Source organism: Ptychodera flava, chromosome 22, assembly GCF_041260155.1.
Source record: "Ptychodera flava strain L36383 chromosome 22, AS_Pfla_20210202, whole genome shotgun sequence".
NCBI classification, from domain to species: domain Eukaryota; kingdom Metazoa; phylum Hemichordata; class Enteropneusta; family Ptychoderidae; genus Ptychodera; species Ptychodera flava.
Window position 1 is genome coordinate 16,865,000 of NC_091949.1, and position 20,868 is coordinate 16,885,867.

Genomic DNA, 20,868 nt, shown 5'->3' on the forward strand with positions numbered 1-20,868 from the left:
ATAATAAAGAAAAAAGTTCTTTCGTCCATACCATTGCATTTTATTAATGTACCTTTTCATAAAAATAGCATTCATTTGAAAATACGTGTCATTAAATATTTGAATGTGCCTGTACAGATAAAGATGACGTGCAACCGTCTTTCTCGATTGAAATAAAATTCGATGGAATTACGGAAGAAAATAAAGGGCAGAATGTTATGTAATGCTTAATTGTAAAATATTCTTTAAACCGTAATGAGAAGATAAACTTTTCAAAAATTTGGAAATACCACACTCCCATACTTATTGACGTACACATACACGTGTATTAGATATAAAGGTGCAATGAATGCTGATTATAAGGGAAAAAAGAAAAAAAATCAAACACACACAAAAAAATTGAAATGATTAAAAACAAAACCACAAATAATACTTGCACTACTACCAAAAACAAAACGAACCACCATCAGGTCTGACTAAAAAAAGAAAGAGAAACACAATGAAAAGTCGACCGAGATCGCGCCGGCGTTGAGGCTGTAAAAAAACCAAAACGAGGTCAGCTTGGAAAAAAAACCAAAGCGAGGTTACAAAAAAAAAAAGTTACCAAAAAAAAAAAAAAAAAAAACCCTCAGTAGAAAAAAAAAGAGGCCCGTTCGAGAAAAGAAAACAGAGTGGGACACCCCGCAGAAAAAGCCCAACATGAAAATTGAATAATTGTCAACGTCATGATTGTTACAGTTTTTAATGCTAGATCGCCCTGCGTACGATGCTGTGTGTTCCGCTTACAGCTAATCGCCCCGTGGTGAGCTGGGCGATTAGCTGTTGCGGAACACACAGCATCGTACGCAGGGCTAAATGCCAGAGGATTTGGATCATCACGCTCGGATGTTGGACATGATATTTGGGGTATTTCAGCGATAACTCTCAGCTTCTAGTCTTCAATATCATCTCATGGACGTCCATGTTACCGACAAGTCCCATTCTATATTAAACAGTTACCAGTTTTGGTTAAAAGTGGACAAAACACTCGTGGTGGTTCGTCGGCTGCCAGCGGTCCCCTCGCTCCAATGTACACTCGAGGTGGTAAGCCAGCAGCCGGCGGTCCCGTCGCTAGTACAGTAGGCCTACACGCCGGCAACCAGCCATCCCCTCGCTATAAAGTGTAGGGCCGCCTCTCCCAAATCATAGACAGTCTGTGCCAAAACCCCAACAAAACGATGGCTTTCCGCTAGCCCACGGTTACGTGTGGTTCGATACACAGCGGCCGCCATGCAGGCCATGTGGGTATGCATAGTAAAATTGCATACCACGCAGCACGCTGCGGCCTAGTTCTGCATGGCAGGGCTGTGTGTTACCGGTGTGACACGGCCTCCCGTATAACGCCGGTAACACGTACACAGCCCTGCCATGCAAAGCTAGCAGCAGCCGCTATGTATCGAACCACACACGTATCCCGTGGGTTTATCCTCTAAACGGAGTGTGGCAAAGGCAAAATACTCGGGTTGAAACACTCCGTTTAAGGGAGCGTTCAGTTTTTACAGCCGGGGGTGGGCCGGCAAAATCCAGGGGGGGGTCACCTCAAATTTGAAAACTGCAAAGGGGGGGTCATGTATTTTTCAAACAGCTCAGAGGGGGGTCACTTAATTTTCATAAGCATCTGTCCCGTCAAAAAGCAGTTTCAGTGTTCAGAAATATTCTGGGAGATAGAATGATTTGCTGCATGATTTCATTCTCTGAAGTCATTTAATTGTAAATCTGAACAAAAATATAATTATCTATCACATGAACATCTTGACTTGGCAACTCTGAGGCATGTCTTATTGTCAATGGAGCTCACTGAGGGCAATGAACAATTCCTATTACTAACATATTAGAGATATGGCAAGTTTTAAACAGTTACCTGTAGACTGAGAGTACCATGAAAAGTTAAATAATTCTTTTAGGTGAAATTCTAAAATCCAATTTCCTGCACACATATGCATTTGTAACCACCCTAGTCTAATCAAGTACATTAATATTAATAATCAAGAGTACATAAATACACAGATTTACCTAATTTTGTATTGGAAAAAAATTATTCATAGTTTCCTCATAGACTCCCATGTACAGTGAATCTACATTTTGGTGAAATTCCAAAATCCAATTTTTGGCAAACACATCAATTTGTTACCACCCTAGTCTAATCAAGTTCATTGATGTTAATAATCAGGAGTACATAAATACACAGATTTACCTATTTTTGTATAGGAAAAAAATTATTTATAGTCTCCTCATAGACTCCCATGTATAGTGGATGAACACTTTCAGTGAAATTTCAAAATCAGATTTCTTGTACACATAATATGCACCTTTAACCATCATATTCTAATCAAGTACAATTATGTTAATTATTCAACGTCTGTATATGTTCATGTATAGCAAGTTTTTCATTTGAAAAAAAATTGTTCACAATTTTATCATAGACTCCTATGTATAGTGGATGAACATTTTTGGTGAAATTCTGAAGTCAAATTTTTTGTTCACATACCAATTGTAAGTACATTTATGTCAAATATCAGACATCTATAAATGCATAGATATAGTTTTGTATTAAAAAAGTATTAAATAGTTTTCTCATACACTATCATGTATAGTGAATCAACATTATCAACAGCTGATCATCAATTTAATCCAAATATCAAAATATTTTACACACACGCTTCCGCAAAAATATTGCGATCTACGTGTAATTTCTGTCCAATCCCTTTAAGGGGTAATTTCAAAATTATAGCAAGTCAGAAGGGGAAATTTGAACATTAACACTTTGTGAGTTTGTAAGGAGGGTCATTTGAAAATATCTGAGAATCTTTTTTTTTGAGTCTATTCCTCCAAGGTGTTGTGTGTGCAGCTTTACTCAAGCAATGTGGGGGGGGGGGTCATGAAATTTTTGTCATCTTAAAAGGGGGGGGTCATCAATTTTTTGGTGCAATGGGTAGGGGGGTTCACTTATTTTGCTTGATGCGCAGGAAGAATTTGCCGGCCCACCCCCGGCCATAATAACTGAACGCTCCCTAAATTCGAGGCAACGTTTTCACTAGTACCTGTAGAACGCGAACGCGCCCGCTGCCCGACTTGACAAACACTGATCAAGCAGCCGCTATTTTCTGTACAGTGTAGCTCAACACAACCAGCAAAGGGAGTGGTAGGGCTACGGAACCGCGCAGCAAGGCCGGGCTGTGAGTTGCCGGATACGGCCAGGCCGTATAACACCGGCGTTATACGGCCAGGCGGTATAACGCCGGTAACTCACAGCCCTGCCCTGCCACCCATAGCCCTGCGTACGATGCTGTGTGTTCCGCTACAGCTAATAGCCCCGCTCGCTGTAGCGGAACACACAGCATCGTACGCAGGGCTATGCCACCCAGAGCTATGTATAGGCTACTGCACAAATATCGTAGCTCCATATATTGGACTGTGTGGATATAAAGATTTCTGCAATGGGGATTGACATGTCGTGTATGTGCCGGTCTAGCCCTGCGAGTATAGTGAGAGTGTCTGGCGTTGCGAAGGCCGGACACTCTCGCCATACTCGTAGTCGTAAGGCTTGTACAGTTGCGTCGCTCGTCTTGTCGAACACGGAAAACGATGGACGTTCTCTCAACACGCGGCAGATTTCTTCAAAACTATTCATTTTATCAAGATTTGGGTGATCTCTGAGGATAGACGAGGAATTAGCAAACAACGAGGTGGTTTATTATCATGGTATTTGAACCCGATGTATCGAACCATACGTATAAAACTGTGTAGAAATCATGTAGGCCAAAAGGCGATGACAGTGCGGCTCGGTGTAAGGCCTGCAGTGGGCTCCCTGCCATAGTGACCGCGCCTAAGGCATCGATATGTTCGCAGTGTTGCTATGAAGGGTCATGGGTTGTACGTCTCGCTCGTGATCTGACCTATGGACTGCCTGAAATCTTGACTCTCTGGAACTATTCACTGTTAACTTGGACGTTCTTTAGGTGATATTGCCCACTTCATTTCATCAAGTATGGTTTCCAGTAGAGCGGGGCCCAGCCAAACAGAGCTAGGTTTCAAGATGTCACGTTATCATTGAAATGCTCAATTAATATTTTGTCAAACATTGGGGTATGTGGTGATCGGATTCCCCGCTGTTGGGGATTCATTGATCGAAGGAAACGTGAACCATGAGTTTTTTCGAATTAAATAATTGTAATTTCGGGCTTGTTGTTTTTTTCTGTGGTGAGTGCTCGTTTTTCTTTTCTTCTTTTTTCTTTTTTTTTTTTTTTTTTTTTGCTATGGCGAGTCCTCATTTATTTTTTCTTTCCACAGGCCCACGCGTTTTTTTTTGTATCTATGTTCATGGAATTTTTTATTTTTTTCGTTTTTATTTTATTTTATTTGATGTTTTTGTAGATGAGATCCACTTTTGTCTAGAGCCATCACTGCCGAATGTTTTCTCCGATTTTCTCTCTTTACTGTCAAAGCGGCTGGTGATTCATATTATATTTTTGATTATCTACAATACGTTTATTATGAGACGTAGTGCTTTTTAATTTTCTTAAGTACATAAATAATTTTATGTATGCATGGCTTTTTTTGTCTGATTCTTTTACAATTATTTTCTGTATGTGGTTCACGTTTTTATTTTTGTACTATTTTTTCCGAGTGGTAGTAGTGATTTTTAGTGATTTTCTTGTGAATTTTGTGGACGTATCACTGTATAACATATTTTTCTTTTTTCTTTTTGTAAAATCAGCACTCATTGCACCTTTTTCGCGAACTATTATACGTGTATGTATGTCGATAAATATGGATGTATGACTTTTCAAATCGTTGAAAATTATTTATTTCCTAATTACGCTTAAAAGATTTTTTCTCAAGTTAAAATGAAGTATTAAATGACATTTCTGTCTTTTGTTTTTTAATTATACTTTTCTTACTTATTTCCTTCCTAATGAGACCGAATTTTTATTTCAATTGAGAAAGACAGTTTATTTTTGCACTGAATCGATAAATATTTTTGAAACATTTGGCGCGCCGTACTTACACCCATTAGGAACAAATGTCCCTACACATAAAATCCGCTAGCAGAATGTAATGGTTGTTATAGGGATCTACGCGCAACTTTCAAGAAACTTACGAACCTTTAAACTCCAAGCACCTTAACAGACTTATTTTAAAGAAAACCACCAAGTGATCATGACAAAAAATCACGAAGGTTATCTATGGCTGCTAAAATTAAAGCATTTTCAATTTGGCACCACCTTTTCTTCAAAGTGTAGTAAAACCTGTTGAATATCTTATAAAATTGCGTAACTTTTCACATTGTATTATATTTGTTCAAGAAAATAAATACATTTTCATGTACTTCTCCCTCATGTATGTTAAAATACAAACTTTTGCCTGCAAAGACAAATTATTAAGGAAATTCTGTGGTCGAAAAATGAATTCTTGTCCGAACAAAAATACAGTAACTGTTGTACACACTTACATTGGAAATTACATGAAAATACTGTCTGCGTTGATAAGTTGAACAATAGGCATTCCGACGTGTTTGATGATACAAAAAATATATAATTTCTAGCAAATATTATGGAAAATGGCCACCAATGAAGTTTCAATACACACTTCACGCGATACTTTTGGATAAGGTAGAACAACAGCAAATTTGAATTCGCTGCATCCATGTTTTTATTAGACCTCTGATTTTCATATTTCCATACGGTGGTAAAACTTCTTTTCGTAATAGTGGCATGCAATCGACAAACGTAACAGACTTACAACACAAGAACATACTGAAAAGAAACCAAGTATGTATGTGTACTAATTATTGTATTTCTTGAATTCTGAAGAGTATCTTCATTTCAATTCCGCTATTGCCTTTGAGCAAGCAAATCATATGATAATTACGACGCACAAATAATATGAAAGGCATTAATGTGTACTAATGTTCTGTATATGATCAAGGCTAAGTATATCGGTGATTTTGAAGTTTGGAGTGCAATTCTTGGAAGCGATGAAGTCCATGGCTAAATGCAATCTAAAGAAACATAAACATTTCTCGAACTTGAAGCTTGCAAAATTTAACTCCACTTGATGGCATATATGCGATTCTCTACCCTGGTAATGACATACAATTGGCTAGTTTTTAATCGTATTCGATGACTGTCGATTATTGAACATTAGCTCACTAACAATCTATTTCCGAAGAAACACATTTCAAGTGATTGGTGAAACCGACAAGTAGATGTAAGCATATCAAGAATGAAGAGTATAATATTAATCCCTATCAGTCTAGCGTGAAGCCCTTTTATTTACACCTCTATTTCATATCGTCGAAGATTTTAACTCAAAATTGTACGTCATGTACAGGACATTTAAAGCTCCATTAGCAGCAAAATACACATTTTCCAGTTTTAAACCTAATTAATGTCGCAATACCAGCTATTCATATATTGATTACATAATGGTACTCCCAAAAAATTCATTCTTAGTAATAACATTGGATTTTGCACATACTTACAGGTTGTTCATAAAATGACTCGGCATCAGGTGTTGCGAATGATTTAACTGGTATATTTAGGATTAAAATCACGTAGTGATAGATATCATGGACATTGCGCACATACGTGCTTTGTTACTGTTGACTACATCATTTTCGTCATTTTCTCGAAAATAGCATGCCATATTTTACACAATACGTAGTGTTGGGAATGCGAAGACTTTGTATTCCAGAATATTCATGGAAGACCATATAATGAAGTAAGTCTTGTTTTTGAACAAATAATGAAATATATACTGTATGTCTTAATAAAATCCAGGGTTGGTTTGATGTGATGCAGATCTAACAACATCATAGTTCGAAGAATGGATTCGAATCTCACTTTAAAGGCGTGATGAATAAAATACTGAAATTACATTTTCGGGTGATAATTAGGAAGAGCTGAGATGTTCGATGCATGAAAACAGCGAGATCATTGCATTGAAACGTGTGTTTGTCGCATCTCGGAAGAGGTACTTTAAATTGGAAAAGCCTGAAGCGAGCAATTTTTGTTAACATTATATGTATCGGTTGATATATTACATGAATAAATGAAACCAAGGAACTGCAACAGTCAAAAGAGAACTAGAAAAAAATGATGTAAGGGATATTTACTCTAAGGTATACGATAATTCCTAAGTGCGTTTATTATTGCTCTTGAAATTTGGAAGTTTGGAATAAAGTGATAATTTCATCAGTAGCGTTAGCATGAACAACAGCTGAATCACCCCTGGGCTGTTCTGACTGATAAAGACTGGTGATTTGGTACGGCTTCAACACGAATTAATTCCACATGTAACCAAGGCAACCGCACATCAACTAGATCAGTCATTCCGAAGCCTTGTGCTACACGTGTTATTAAAAATCATGGTTCTCTTCAAACCTTAATTTCCACATTTCTCCAATCGTCTCATTTCATATCATTAACGTTTCAATCTCACACTAATATCGCCAAATGCACAATATTACAAATAGGTGATTAACTGGCGACATCTCAAATGTATATATTTAGTCTTATAGAGATGATGAATATATCATTCTGAAAAAGACAACCTGACATGCGCATTGCTTAGTCTATGCTGCTTCAACAGAAATGAAAGTATGCTTCGAAGTGTAGGAGATCAAAAAGTTTTATAACTTCAAGAGTAGCTTGTGACTTTGAAAATTGCTGTACGACCTCAATTAGTTCAATTCAATCATTGTATTTCATTTCGTTGCTTACTGATTGACCCCAATTTCTTTTTCAAAATCAATCTCCAAATTATATCATTAAGCCATTGCAGATCCCTGCCATGACCTTTACACGGATACACGATATCTTCACAATCTGTTTAAGATAGCAGGTTATTTAGCGATAGCATAGAGAAAGATAGATAGAGTGGCAACGGGTATTGTTCAAGGCGTGAAGCGGTTACGTAACCCATCCATGTTCGCCTCGCCTCAGGTTGCTCTCGCCTCTCTTTTCCGAAGAGTGCCGACCATGAATCCTTCGGTAATTTTCGGATTTTCGCCAATTGTTAAGCGAAAGTATGTTCGGCAAAGTTTGTGTTGTTGTTGTCGTGTGGTGCTGAGCAGATTGACGTGCTGGCGAAAACGGGAGTGTTTTGAGCTTCAGGAAAATGAGTTTTACCGTTTTAAAAATTCCTCTCATATTTTTATGAATATGTAATGAGTGTATTTGAACCAAATTTGAAAGTCTTTTATCGATACTGTCTGGTTTTACTCAATGGTTTACGGTCAGTCATACCGTCTTTTACACGTGCGTCAAGGAAGGACATGTTTATGAAACTGCTGGCGTGTTATGTTTTGATTGGCGTGAAGCAGTGTTTCTGGCCTGAGAGCTCACAAAGTGACTATGGTTGCTACGCGACTGGCAGTACGATGCCATCTCGTCGTATTTTTCGCATAATCTCGTGTAATTATCAACCACAAACAAAGCCTCCAAAAAGTTTAACACCTTTGAAGCTCATTTTAATATGAAAAGCCAATAGTCTACCGAGACGACCATGGAACAAAAGGCATGCAAGTGTTGCCACTCTGTCTATATGTTTCTCTGTGGCGATAGGCACTATAGGGAAAAAGTGCGTGACTAGAGCGAGAAACTGACGCTTTCTCACAATCGGTGAGAATCTGTTCTTATTCTCACCGCTGTCGGTGAGAAATTTTAATCTCCACTGGAGATTGATGAGAAATGCATTCCTTGGCAAGAATCAAGTGTGAGAACAAATTCTCACCGGTGAGAATGGAAATTCTCACTAAGTACTTTATGATTCTCACCAATGAACGGCGAGTCTTGATGATTCTCGCCAGTGAATTTCAATTCTCGCTGTACTTAGTGAGAATTTCCATTCTCACCGGTGAGAATTTGTTCTCACACTTGATTCTCGCCAAGGAGTGCATTTCTCACCAATCTCCAGTGGAGATTAAATTTTCTCACCGACAGTGGTGAGAATAAGAACAGATTCTCACCGATTGCGAGAAAGCGTCAGTTTCTCGCTCTAGTCACGCACTTTTTCCCTATAGTGAGGTTGCAAACACGTTTGCTTAGAGGGATGACGTGAATGACAGGGAACAGTTTGGTCAATCGATATGGACGGTGAAATATACCTTTACAATGTAATTTTGCACTTGCTACTGTAGTATACTATAGTTTATGTGGTTAGGAACCGTGATTTTTCTGCACATGCATTTTGATGAGGTTCTTTCAGAAATCACACAGATCGAATATTGATCACATATGTAAGAGAGCAGAAGATATTTGCCGACTCATGAATGCTGCTACAGGCGTCGCTAGCTGAACAAACAACGTAACGTGACCGTGATTTGGAAACAATCTGATTTAGCATGGCAGACAAGTCAATAAGAAATCCCCGGTTGCATTTCCGACAGAAAGCGTAACCAAGCTGACAGGGATCCGGAAACGTAGGTTAAAGACTAACGAAAGAAATTGAGTTGGAAATTTCAGATTTAACGCTACACACACTGAACTGACAAGCCTATCATGTGTTCAGGTATTTTTATCTATTCCTTATCAGGATTGTCAAAACGATTATTGCCACGACGACTTGTTTGGATGTACAAGATGATTTCTAGCGTTTGTTGACAAGTATTTAAACTCAGCAGAGCTTAATCAAATAAGAAAACAACCAGTAACGTTTTAGATCCGTTAGTCGTTTTGCTGGGAGAATTATGGGTACTTGGGAACATCTTTTTTTGCGAAATTGCAAATGCCTCATCGGTTAATTTTTTGGAAAAATCGCCTTGACGAAACGTTTAAATGACGACACCCTGGAATAAAATAAGTGTTACCACTTTGAACCTGGGCTGAACATATAACAGAAGAAAAATCTCCAAACAGAGATAAATAACATTGCGTGACAGAGTGTGATAATATGATTTGAAATAACTTCAACAATTATTCTACTATACGCTTGATAAATCGTATTATGTGACTTTAAGCTCGAATTTGGCGGGGAGATCTGTTCCTACATATATATAGCCAAATTGACGATATTAACGTACCGGCAACGGCCAGCGTACCGACATCTTTTGTCCATATAAGACTTTATTCAAACTTATCACCCTTACGATGTGCATCTGAATATAGTTATACAAGCTGTGTGAAGATAAATGTATTGAATATCCAGACGTGTATAACCATAGACCGTTAAAACCAGAGGTCTACGGTAAAACTCGAAGATGATAAGCTTTATCGTCTCATCGTCTTCAGTTGAACCTAGGAGGGACTTGAATTTATTTAATTTTAATTTCTTTTTAGACTAGATATAAATTAAGGACACACATTAGGCATCGAACAGAAGACTAAGGGTCAAAATCGAAGACCAATCTTTGCAAGAATAAAGTTTCCTTTTTATTTGAAATTTCACCGAGGCCATTGAGTGGATCATGGCTTTTGCTTACGAAAGTTCTGGTTTGGCTAGTGTATTTTGATGTATCCTAGCCAAATTGCTAGAATATTTCCCAACTCAGAGGAAACACTGCATCGCCATGTGCCACATAGTAGCATACAGTACCAGGCGATATTGCCAAGTGACTGACAAATATGGTATACGGCGCAATATATCAGATCTTAACAAGGCACGTGCACAAGGAGACAGTTTCATATGTCATTATCATTAAAGCTCAAAAATCTGTAGCTGGCTATTTGCAGTGTTGCCTCGGGCGATTCATCAACTGCTTAGTCCAATATTTTTAAATTTCTTTTTAATTTACTTAGTGCCGTTACGTGTTTACAACTTTTGCCACAATGCAAAGCGGAAGTCCTCTACTGCCCTAGATAAGTATATGGTACAATCACGTGATAATACCTATAAATCACGCAGGCAATATAAGTTTTATTAGATGTAAACTCAAAGCAGTCTAGCTACACATCGTACTTTTTTTAAATTGTTGATTTAAATTGATTGTGTTTGAATATCGTATGAAGACAATGTCGCTGTATTTAAACGATGACGACCTGTAGCGACAGGAGTTGAACATGAAATACCAGGCAAAGAAATGGCATTGTCTGCATCAAATACGTGAATCTCAGATGAATCAATGGTACATTTAGTGATGTTTATATTGTCTGTGTCGATAAGATGACATGAATTGCATTCAATTCACGAGGGGTTCACGGAGTTTGCCAAGACAAACACGCCGTGGATGATAATCGATACATCACGTGCGTGTCTTTTGACTTTGTCGCTACGGCGAGGAAATGCAAGGAAAAAAGGTTGACTTAAAAATCAAAGTTCCACAGAAGACTTTGTTCTGCTCCCAAATGGACGTCAACGAGCAGGTAAAATGTATTGCCTTTAGTGATCAATGATGGAGAATCGTTGATAGAATCAAGCAGTCTACCAGGTATATTATGTGTCCAATAACTTCATATCAAAGGGTATGACAGTATGCTAATTTTGAAATCTTTCTTTTGTTCCTGGCGACAAACTGACTGAGCAAGATGACAATTTAAACAAACAAAGCTGACGGCAGGACTTGCAAAAATCTCTGTTTGCAAATCAGAAGAGCGAAACAGAAGCGACAGATCACACAAGGCAATCTGACAGGATAACAAGAAAAGAGTAGCGACTAAGAGACAGGGGAACTTTAAAATGTTATATTCGATAGAACTATAAACAGAGATTAATATTCGGTTTTGAAGACATTCGTATGAGCAAGCCATTTTCTCATTTACAATCCTTACACACACAAATGGGTAAAAAGTACGTCGATCTCCATCTGTATAGAGGCAAAGAGCAGATTCGTCATTTCATTGCTTACACTGTCGGGTTAATTACCTCCGGGATGAAACGCTGTGCCGATATCGCGGAGTCGTACAGGTCAAAGGTCAGAGCCAGCGATTGGAGATCCCGCCGAACTACTTCTCGACTGTTCAGGTGTGATTAACTAGCATACTGTCGGATATCAAGAATGATTACCCTTTCTCCGATGAAGTGGCCCTTCCATTTTATAGAGTTCGTTTTGCTTTCTGTGTGGATTGGAAGAATATTTAGTTTGTGGGGACATAGAGTGATAGTTAGCCGTTTCCTCATCAAAACCACGGAAATGGAATTAAAGATTGGCTTTTTTATTTGACAAATCAATATTTCAATTTTCCTTGGCAAAGGTTGTATTATTGTATCCTCTGTTGATGGATCCTTTCAGAAGGATTTTCTTCACCAATGCTGGAAATGAAATTTGGTATTTCATCGCTAACCGTCGGATAAAAAGGTTTTGATTGAATTATCAACCTTCTATAAAATCTAAGCTATTGTGTACGTTTCTGAACTGAATTATATTTTCAGTTGGTGGGACTACTTTTCTCAAGGGACGCGTGCAAATCAAGAATTCCCCCTTTACAACATTGTTTTGCTGCTCATGTGATCATATTCATTAGGTTTCTGTTATATCTCGAGGGGTACCCTGGCATTCTACACATAGTAGATTTTATACGTCTTTAAATATGTAGGCGAAAAGCACGACTGTGCCAATCTGAAATATTGTGAAATGAGAATAAAGGACCAGATGTGAAGTAAACACATTTCACCATAATAAACGTGTTTGAATATTATCAGGTACTTATTCAAGTTCGAATCCCTTGCCCTGAATAAATGACTCACTTCAGCTGACAAGATCGGACTTCGCATCTATTACACAACTTCCTTGAAATCGTTTCGTGGGCGACAAAAGAACCAAATATTTACTTTTGTTACACGACAGGTGCTTGAGACATAAAATACTTTTCTTTTCACAATTCTTTCATTTTTATCACTTCAACATAAACTATGGAGGAATATTTTAAAGATGTACTTACCAAAATTTTAGACCAAAAGAAAAATTGCATTAACCATTCCATACTTTGATTGGACTTTACAGATGTTAATGAGTTTTCTCTTAGGACCCTCTTATCTCGGGCATCGAGATTTAACCGTAAAATTTACATCTGAATAAAGTACGCCTAAGATGCAATAAATGGCTTCCTGGGGGGTCTTTTGCAATGTGAAAATTTTAATTCTTCGTTTCTGAGTTGTCATCTAATGGCAAAGAAAGGCTTTCATTGAATGCGTATGTTTAACCCTTTAGGTGCTGTAATTTTTTCCGCCAAAATTTTACTGCAACATTTTACCAATTGTTATGAATTTTTTAGCAATTTTTGGATAATTTTGAACCAAATGGACATCACATTTCATTTGCTACATTTTTACCAAAATTTTGGCAAAAATCTAAAAAATTGACAGGGGTATATTTTATAAAGGCGCCAAAAATTGACTGTGGCGCTCAAAGGGTCAATAGGTGTCTGAGAAAATATTCGTGCACCGACCATAAATGTATATCTTAAACCTTACTTACACACCCCTCTGCAAGACAAACAGACCGTGAGAGACGTACATGTAGAAGCCGAAACAGAAAAAGAGAGATATGGACACAGACCAATAGACGGTGACATATTGACTGTGTCAGATCTACACACACAGATACCGTATTCGAGAATTCTAAGGTAAGTTGGTGAGAAGCGATGTCAGGTGTTTTAGTGTCCGTCCTTTTTTAGTACGTAGAGTATCAGTAACATATCAGTCCGGGAATCGCAATCTGAAGCAGTCACGTTCTTGGGACAAATAGCATCATTGCCCATGAAAGTATTTGTTTAAACGAAATTAGTATTTGTTCGCCAGCTTATAACAGCTGCCAAGGACACGTTTTAATGTAGAGACAAGCCGTTCTACGTCAAGACTTTGCTGTGAAGGACGCTAGGACTCTTCGTTGTGATTCAAGATCAGGAATGATTTAAATTTGTGCATGAACAAACGTCATAGTCAAGTATTTGTCAACAATCAGTGTACAGATAATACTATCAACTGTTTTTTGATGACGACTGTCAGCATCATCATCATTATAACCATCAACATGATCGTCTCGTCATCATTATCGTCATAGTAGTGGTTGTTTTATTGGTGGTGGTGATGATGATGATGATGATGATGATGATGATGATGGTGGTGGTGGTGGTGGTGGCGGTGGTTGTAACAACGGTGACGACGGTGATGAAGATCAAGGTTGAAACTAGTATGAAGACTACGATGAAGATTGCAATGATCATAGCAAGGTTGTCGACAATGATAATCGTCACGCATGATGTCATCATCGTAATCAGTATTATTGTGACCAAAAGTCAATTCTCTTTCAATTTTACCTATATCTTAAGCGGAAAAACATGCACAGACGAAAATTCTGAGATTGAATAGATGAGAAGACAGAATGGTCCGCAAATCTCAAATTTAGTTAGTTTAATCACGGTCTCTCCGTGATTTAATCTCATCTTTTTACATACTTACTGTTACTTCGCTGCGTGGTTCGCAGTAATTGGACAAGCGACACATTCACTTCGCGGATCCCGGATTACTGAATCTGCCACACTCTATTTTCAAACAGATTTGGTTTTCAAATTGCAGTACTTTTGTTATAGTTAGCTCGGACTCAAATCTCCTATGTGTAAAATTGTCACGTAACAGCAAACGCTCAAATTGAAACGTGCGGACGCCCATCGCGTTGTCTGGTAAATAGAATTGACAGGCTGCTCAAGCACTAAAACAGCAGAACACGAGACATATAACAAGACTCACTAATAAAAGCAGTATTCAGTTTTGATTATGCAGGAAAAGAGAGAAACTATGTTAGAATAAATCATATTTTATTTTATCTATAGGAGCGAAGAATTTCAAACATTAAAGAGTTCTTATCTTACATAGATTCTCACGACTACATTTTACTAGAGGAAAATTTAGCACAAATAACTTGCTTTCTTCAATTTTCAAATTGTCATTTTTTTGGAATCGAACACCGATCTTTCAAACTAATGAACATCTCACAGCGAGCTTTACGAGACGTGAACTTCATACCGACGAGTCTTTCATTTTAAGGAGTGTCTGGAATATTTCAGGGTAGCGTGGCGGTCAAATTTTTAACAGACCTGACAAACCGTTGTTCCATCGCGCTGAGACAGGGCACAAGATCAAAGTAAGCTATAGCTGTTTTTGGAAAGAATAGCGTCAACGATAAGAGTGATGGGACGTGGTTGTATATCGGACAAGCTAAACACTTAGATCGCACGTAAATATTTCCCTGTGTTACAGATTGGCGCCGTATCAAGTGTGCAGTGTCAGTTTAATTCAAAGATTGTCATGGCTGATTGAAGATCGTGTCTACCCCTCTCATTTTACCATATTAAAGTATAACATAAAGTTTTCAGATTATTATTTCGTTGTCATAATTTTGCGTGATCCAGTGACTTATTAGCTCTCGAGTACCACTTGATTAAATGTTAATAGACGCAGGTTTAGTTTGGTCCTCTTTGTTTCTTATGGTAAATAAGATGGCCTTGTTCATCGGCAAGCATTTTAAAACTAGATTTCCCTCGGGGGTAATTGAAAGTTTACACCCGCCTTTTCATAATACATGAAGCTCAGAAGTACGCATATTATTGATATGCGCCATAAAAGGATTATGATTTTCCTTTTGGTGTTGTACGTTCATTTGCGACATAGTTTAATACTTTCTCTCTTTTTAAGCAAAATTTTGAAACTTTTTGGAACATGTCCAGTTTCGATTTTTTCAAGACATCGTTTCTGTTGATTTATTTTGCTTTACCATTATGCAGGCATTCGTGTGCAGACGGACAGCGAAATGTACAACTCATGTTGTAGATTTCACCTGCGACACGTATTTTGGTGAGGTTCGCTTGTTTGTAAACCCATTCCTTCGAGCAAATGAAAGTGAAACTTCAGTAAGAGTCCATTTCCGTAAGATTATCGACAGGGGGTGACACTCATGTATCAAAAGTGTTGCATTGTGATACTCAAAAAATTGTATACAATGTTTCAATCTGTCAATGCTCACATGCTGGTATTGCCGGTGGAGATTACTTTGTTCTTAAATGCACTTCGGATAAACTCTGAATCTGTGAAGATTATCTTCAGTTTACATGTAATATCATGATGCAAGATTATGGACACCCGTTTTCCTCTTACATTTAAAGAAACAAGTTGTAATGCAACAAGTGGAGCGAGGGGTTTCCCTAAGTTCTTCAGTTTTACCGACTTCTCGAGAATAAATTTTTAAATTCTCAATTTCCAGGACATTTTATTTTTAGTGTTGCGAGTCATGACTGCACCGAAGCATGACAACATGCCTGACAACATACAATGAAAGAGCGAGTTTCTGCGTCAATTCGAATATTTACAAAGCGATGCATTCTTGTAAGCTAGTTTTATTAACAATAGTATTTGTTTGACCCAAAATCAACATAAAATATGGTGTTTTCGGAGAAGTGTGTTACTGGATGGCTCTTTGAATTTTTGAGATCCACGGACTGAAAATTCTTCACTTTTCATCAGTTGTTCGTCAGTATCTTGGAAACTAAGCTAGGGAGTTCAGACACGTATGAAAACTAGTGAGTTACGATAGGGTTCCAGTGCCTTGTCGCTCGCCTTACTTCTTGTACACTCCCTAACATTGTATGAATCAGAGCGATAACAACCTTGGGAGCGCTTCCACTCAAAATCGCAACAATTGCGCACTAGAAACCACAGCGTTTTCCCACGATTTTGCTGTTTCGCTCGTAATGACCGCGTGAAATATTGACCGCTGAAATAAAAACAAAATGTAACAGTTGCAAACAATGTACGAATATGACAAGGCCACTTAAAATGGAAAAGTAATATTAGACATTATTTTCATAATTTTTTTCTGTAAAAAAACTTTGTTTTTATTAATTTGTCTCATTAATTCAGTTTGGAAACACAATGCCGTTGCCTTGTCAACATGACGAATTGAACACAATATTATCGTTGGAAAATGGATCCAGTTCCGGATTAGAATGTGTTTATCAACAGTGGGTGGAGGGACTGTAGTTTATCAAGCATAACATTGAGCACCAGAGACTGCGTAGATTATTTGAACACAAAGCATTTCGTTGCCATTTCTGGAGTGGGTCAAGAAATAAACGGAGCCAACATAGTGCAGAATACACTAAACGTAACAGCCATTGAGCTTCAAGACTCAGTTTGATCGGCGAACCGTTGGTAATGATAACAATTCAGTCTCATCTGCGTAATTTTTGTCGCAGGGCACGTTTGAGTGAATTATGCTGATGCATAAAAGATAGAGTATTAGTTTTCAAAACAGGCGTCATTGTGAGAGATCGAGTTTCTGAGGTGTTCTCAATTTATGATCCAACTAAAATTACCACAAATATATACAGCACAAGTTACACCGTGGTCGGTATTCAGGCGGTTTCTGATCATCTGACCCCTCGAGATGATCGCGCAGAATATTTTCACACAAATTTCTTATTTTTCACAATGCGCACGTGAGCAACAAAGAAAGAGGTTTCTGCCGAGCAGCTTCGTAGAACGTGAGTGTTTCTATCGAAGTAATGGTTGAATTTGAATCAACAATGAGATAGAGAGCTAATGTGGCTATTAGGCCACAGAACGCGTGACTGATCAAAAATTCAGCTGAGCAGTGGAGTGTATACATTTAACAATCCTCTCCCGGCGGCGATGAACCTAAAGTTAACCGGTTTTAAATCTACGTGAGGGGAGGCAAACGAGAACGAACAATAATGTTTGAAATATTAGTTGAAGTCTCTAAATCTAGTTTGAGCAAAAACACGCTATCTACCATAAAATTCATCAATTTGAAATAACAAAAAACTGTTTTCCATTTTTTTATCAGAACGTGTTTTCGACGGGATAACTATGCGTAACTGACGATGATTTCAGTATAAACGAGACAAAATACTGACGGTTTTGCGCAAAAGAGGGGTTGCGACATTCAGGCTCAATATAGAATGAACTTTCTCATATAACATGTAAGCAAAGTTTCAATAATCTTTGACAGTCGAAATTTACATTGGCCTTCAAAGAAACGAATTTGAAAAAAGCAGCCCAGTCTGAGAAAATTTATAGAATATTCTTCTACGTATAATGCTTCTCCTTTAATCATGAGCCTGTGATTCTTTTCCGGACCTCGTAGGGGGTTTTAACCAAATTGACAGCAATTAAGGTATTTCGCAATTCGCTGATGATATAATGATATCTTATACTTCCGCTTAACGTGACTGATGGATCGTCGCCGCAAATTTTTTCACGAAGTTTGATTGGCAATTTCCTTTAAATACGAGGATGATAACAATCGACTGACATGATGATCTTCATCAGAGGGAAAAAAATCAAGCGTACTTACATCCAATTACTTGCATGGCGGGAACTTCCATGTGGCTGAGATTGTAGAGGGTGTAAAATATTCCCAGCAAGATGTCGGAACAGGAGAGGCTGGTGATGAAATAATTACTGACATTGCGGAGCGTACGAAACGTTGCCACGGAGACGATGACGAGAGAATTACCGCATATGTTGATCAAAGTCAGGGTGATGAGAGTTGTGTAGTAATACACGAAGTAGGCAGAGTCTCCGGCACTGCTCGGGTCGGCGACCCCATCGGAAATATTTGCGGCCATGTTTGTCGTCTTGCGTTGACCGAGAGTCCAGTAGATTCAAGGAGACAGGTGCAAGAACGAACATCAACAGCAGTGATCTTCGGAAAAACAAAACGACACGCTGTAAAACTTAAACTGTAATTAAACAAGAAAAGCATTCTTCATTTCGCCTTTTATTTACGTCAATGATAAATTTGCACTAGACGTAGATAACATTTCAACAATAAAATTTATAAAGAAATGCCGCCTCTTGGAACCTTAAAACACAAAATGAGAGTTAAAATATGTGCGGTGTCTGTTGACTACAGACAAATTATTGCAGTTTATCCGCCCCTCTTAAATCAAATACCAATCGACTCAAAAGCTGAGCGCTTAAAAGTACATAACTGGGTGCCAGTGGACACATGAAAGTTTAAAATCAAGAAACTGTTTTTTACTTCCATTGGGTCAAAAATCAGACGGCTTAGTGTTTTCGGAAACATGCCTGGGCGGATCGGAAATCCGCCTTGAAGTTCAATTTAGATTATATGAAATTGCCCCAGGTGTCATAGCCGCCGCTGATTTTTCAACAGGAGATAGAATGATCGGTCCTTTCTGAGTGCCTTCGTCCGTGAAATTCATATTTACCCAATCGGTTTCAAGGTTTTGGCTTGATTAAATAAACTTGACGTCCGCATTCTCTATTTTCAAGGATTGTATCATTGTCATTTTAATATGGCCAAGTTAATTAAGTCACAGAAATCAGCCTGACTCGGCAAACAAGCTTTTAATGCAATCACCTGTGTGCTTTTCTGAACATTTTCCACTACTTCCACTGGTACCAGTACTAGGTTTTATAGATTAGCATTGATACAGTACGGCCTCATTTTCAGCCTGTTTCTGCCTTTCGAATAGCGACCGAAGCAAAGCAAAATAGAATTTCAAAACAGAGCTAATCGCAATAATGTATCATCATAACCGTTAAAAGTGACATTGACAATAGCAATAAACCTGCCAGGTGTTATCATAGTACAGGGTCACCGTAACACAATGCCACACACTGCAGAACACAGCATTGACGGGGTTTGTACTCACCTCACCGTTGAATCGAGTCACGGATCAGATCACGAAGAAAAGACTCAGGCTTAGCGTACGCCGAGAGCAGTCCTTAAACAAACTTAAACCGCCGAGTGTCTCCTCAGCCCAATCAATTCCATACCATCGTTTTGCAGTGAGCATGCTCAACTAGTCGTCTGTCTCACCCATTAAAGGTATAGAATACACTGTGATGCTGCACTGTGTATGATGGATATTTAAATAATATTAGCATACGGTATCGTGATTGGTTGCGTCATGTTATTAGAGTGCCATGATGTATACTGTGGATTGGGTGAGAGCGTTCAAACATTTTCTGCCCGACAAGGCCACAGAAACGGGGAATATTTGTCGTTTTGTGTGTTTTACCAGTCTTATATTTCTATATCTGATATGTACTTGCATGTTAACTGTCTTCATAACAATTATAATTTAGAAGCCCCTTCCAAGTTCGTTAAGTTAGGAATAACACTGTGTGCATTGGCTCTCATTAAAAATTAAGATCCGAAGGTTTGTGCTTCACCCGCGTCCTGTCGCTTTTATTAACAGCGAGTATGTTGACGGCATGGTACCAGATACCTATTCAACGTTGCATATGCCCTAAAATGGTTTGGTCGTAAATCAGTGTAAAGAGCTACCGATGATGGCAATAAAATTAGCTTTCACCTAAAACGAAATTTGCTCCATTAAACCGTTCTGTTGACATGAAATGCATTGTAGAAATGATCCGCTGATACCACGTTGATAACCTACGGTCTGTGAATTTTGTGGTGCGGTGACGGTCGTGGCGTTCTGCGTGCTACTAACAAACAGTGTCGTACAAAATAAACACGTTATCAACAGTCTTGGAAAAATGATCTAAAGAATAAGGTTTCAGGCGGAAGCATAGTGGAAAGAAAGCCGCACGACCGATAGTTTGAATTTTCATAATGTTATCAGTGTCGATAAACCAAGCTTTCGGCAAATATGGCCCAAGGGTATTATCATTTTGGTGAAGAAAGAGAACTACTCGGCATAATTTCAATCAAAGCACGATCTTGTCATCGTGATAAAATTTGCCTCTTTTGATATGCCTTGACGCTATATTTGCTTCCCAATGCACTCGCACTTTTATATCTATATTTTTCCTTGTCTTTGTATTCTTTTTAGGTTTGGGTATTGTTTTTATTGCGAAATGTATCTTGGATACATTTCGCAATAAAATGTGGTACAAATGATCAACGCATTGTTTTATTTGAATTTAGTAACATTGATAATTCCTACAGTTATATTGCAC

At 38.2% G+C, this 20,868-nt stretch overlaps 1 protein-coding gene across 2 annotated transcripts in view; it reads right to left on the minus strand.

Annotated features, from left to right (window-relative positions):
* The window catches only part of LOC139122820 (beta-2 adrenergic receptor-like), a 31,502-nt gene extending 11,718 nt beyond the window's left edge, over nucleotides 1–19,784 (minus strand). Inside the window, exons 1-2 of one of the 2 annotated variants that reach the window (XM_070688585.1) lie at nucleotides 19,593–19,784; nucleotides 18,266–18,653 (exon numbers count right to left, since the gene is read on the minus strand). In XM_070688585.1, coding sequence (XP_070544686.1) covers nucleotides 18,266–18,539 — 274 coding nt within the window. In that variant the 5' untranslated portion in view covers nucleotides 18,540–18,653; nucleotides 19,593–19,784. The remainder of the gene's footprint in view (nucleotides 1–18,265; nucleotides 18,654–19,592) is intronic. The other variant, XM_070688584.1, reaches the window with a different exon arrangement.
* Nucleotides 19,785–20,868: the final 1,084 nt, after the last annotated feature.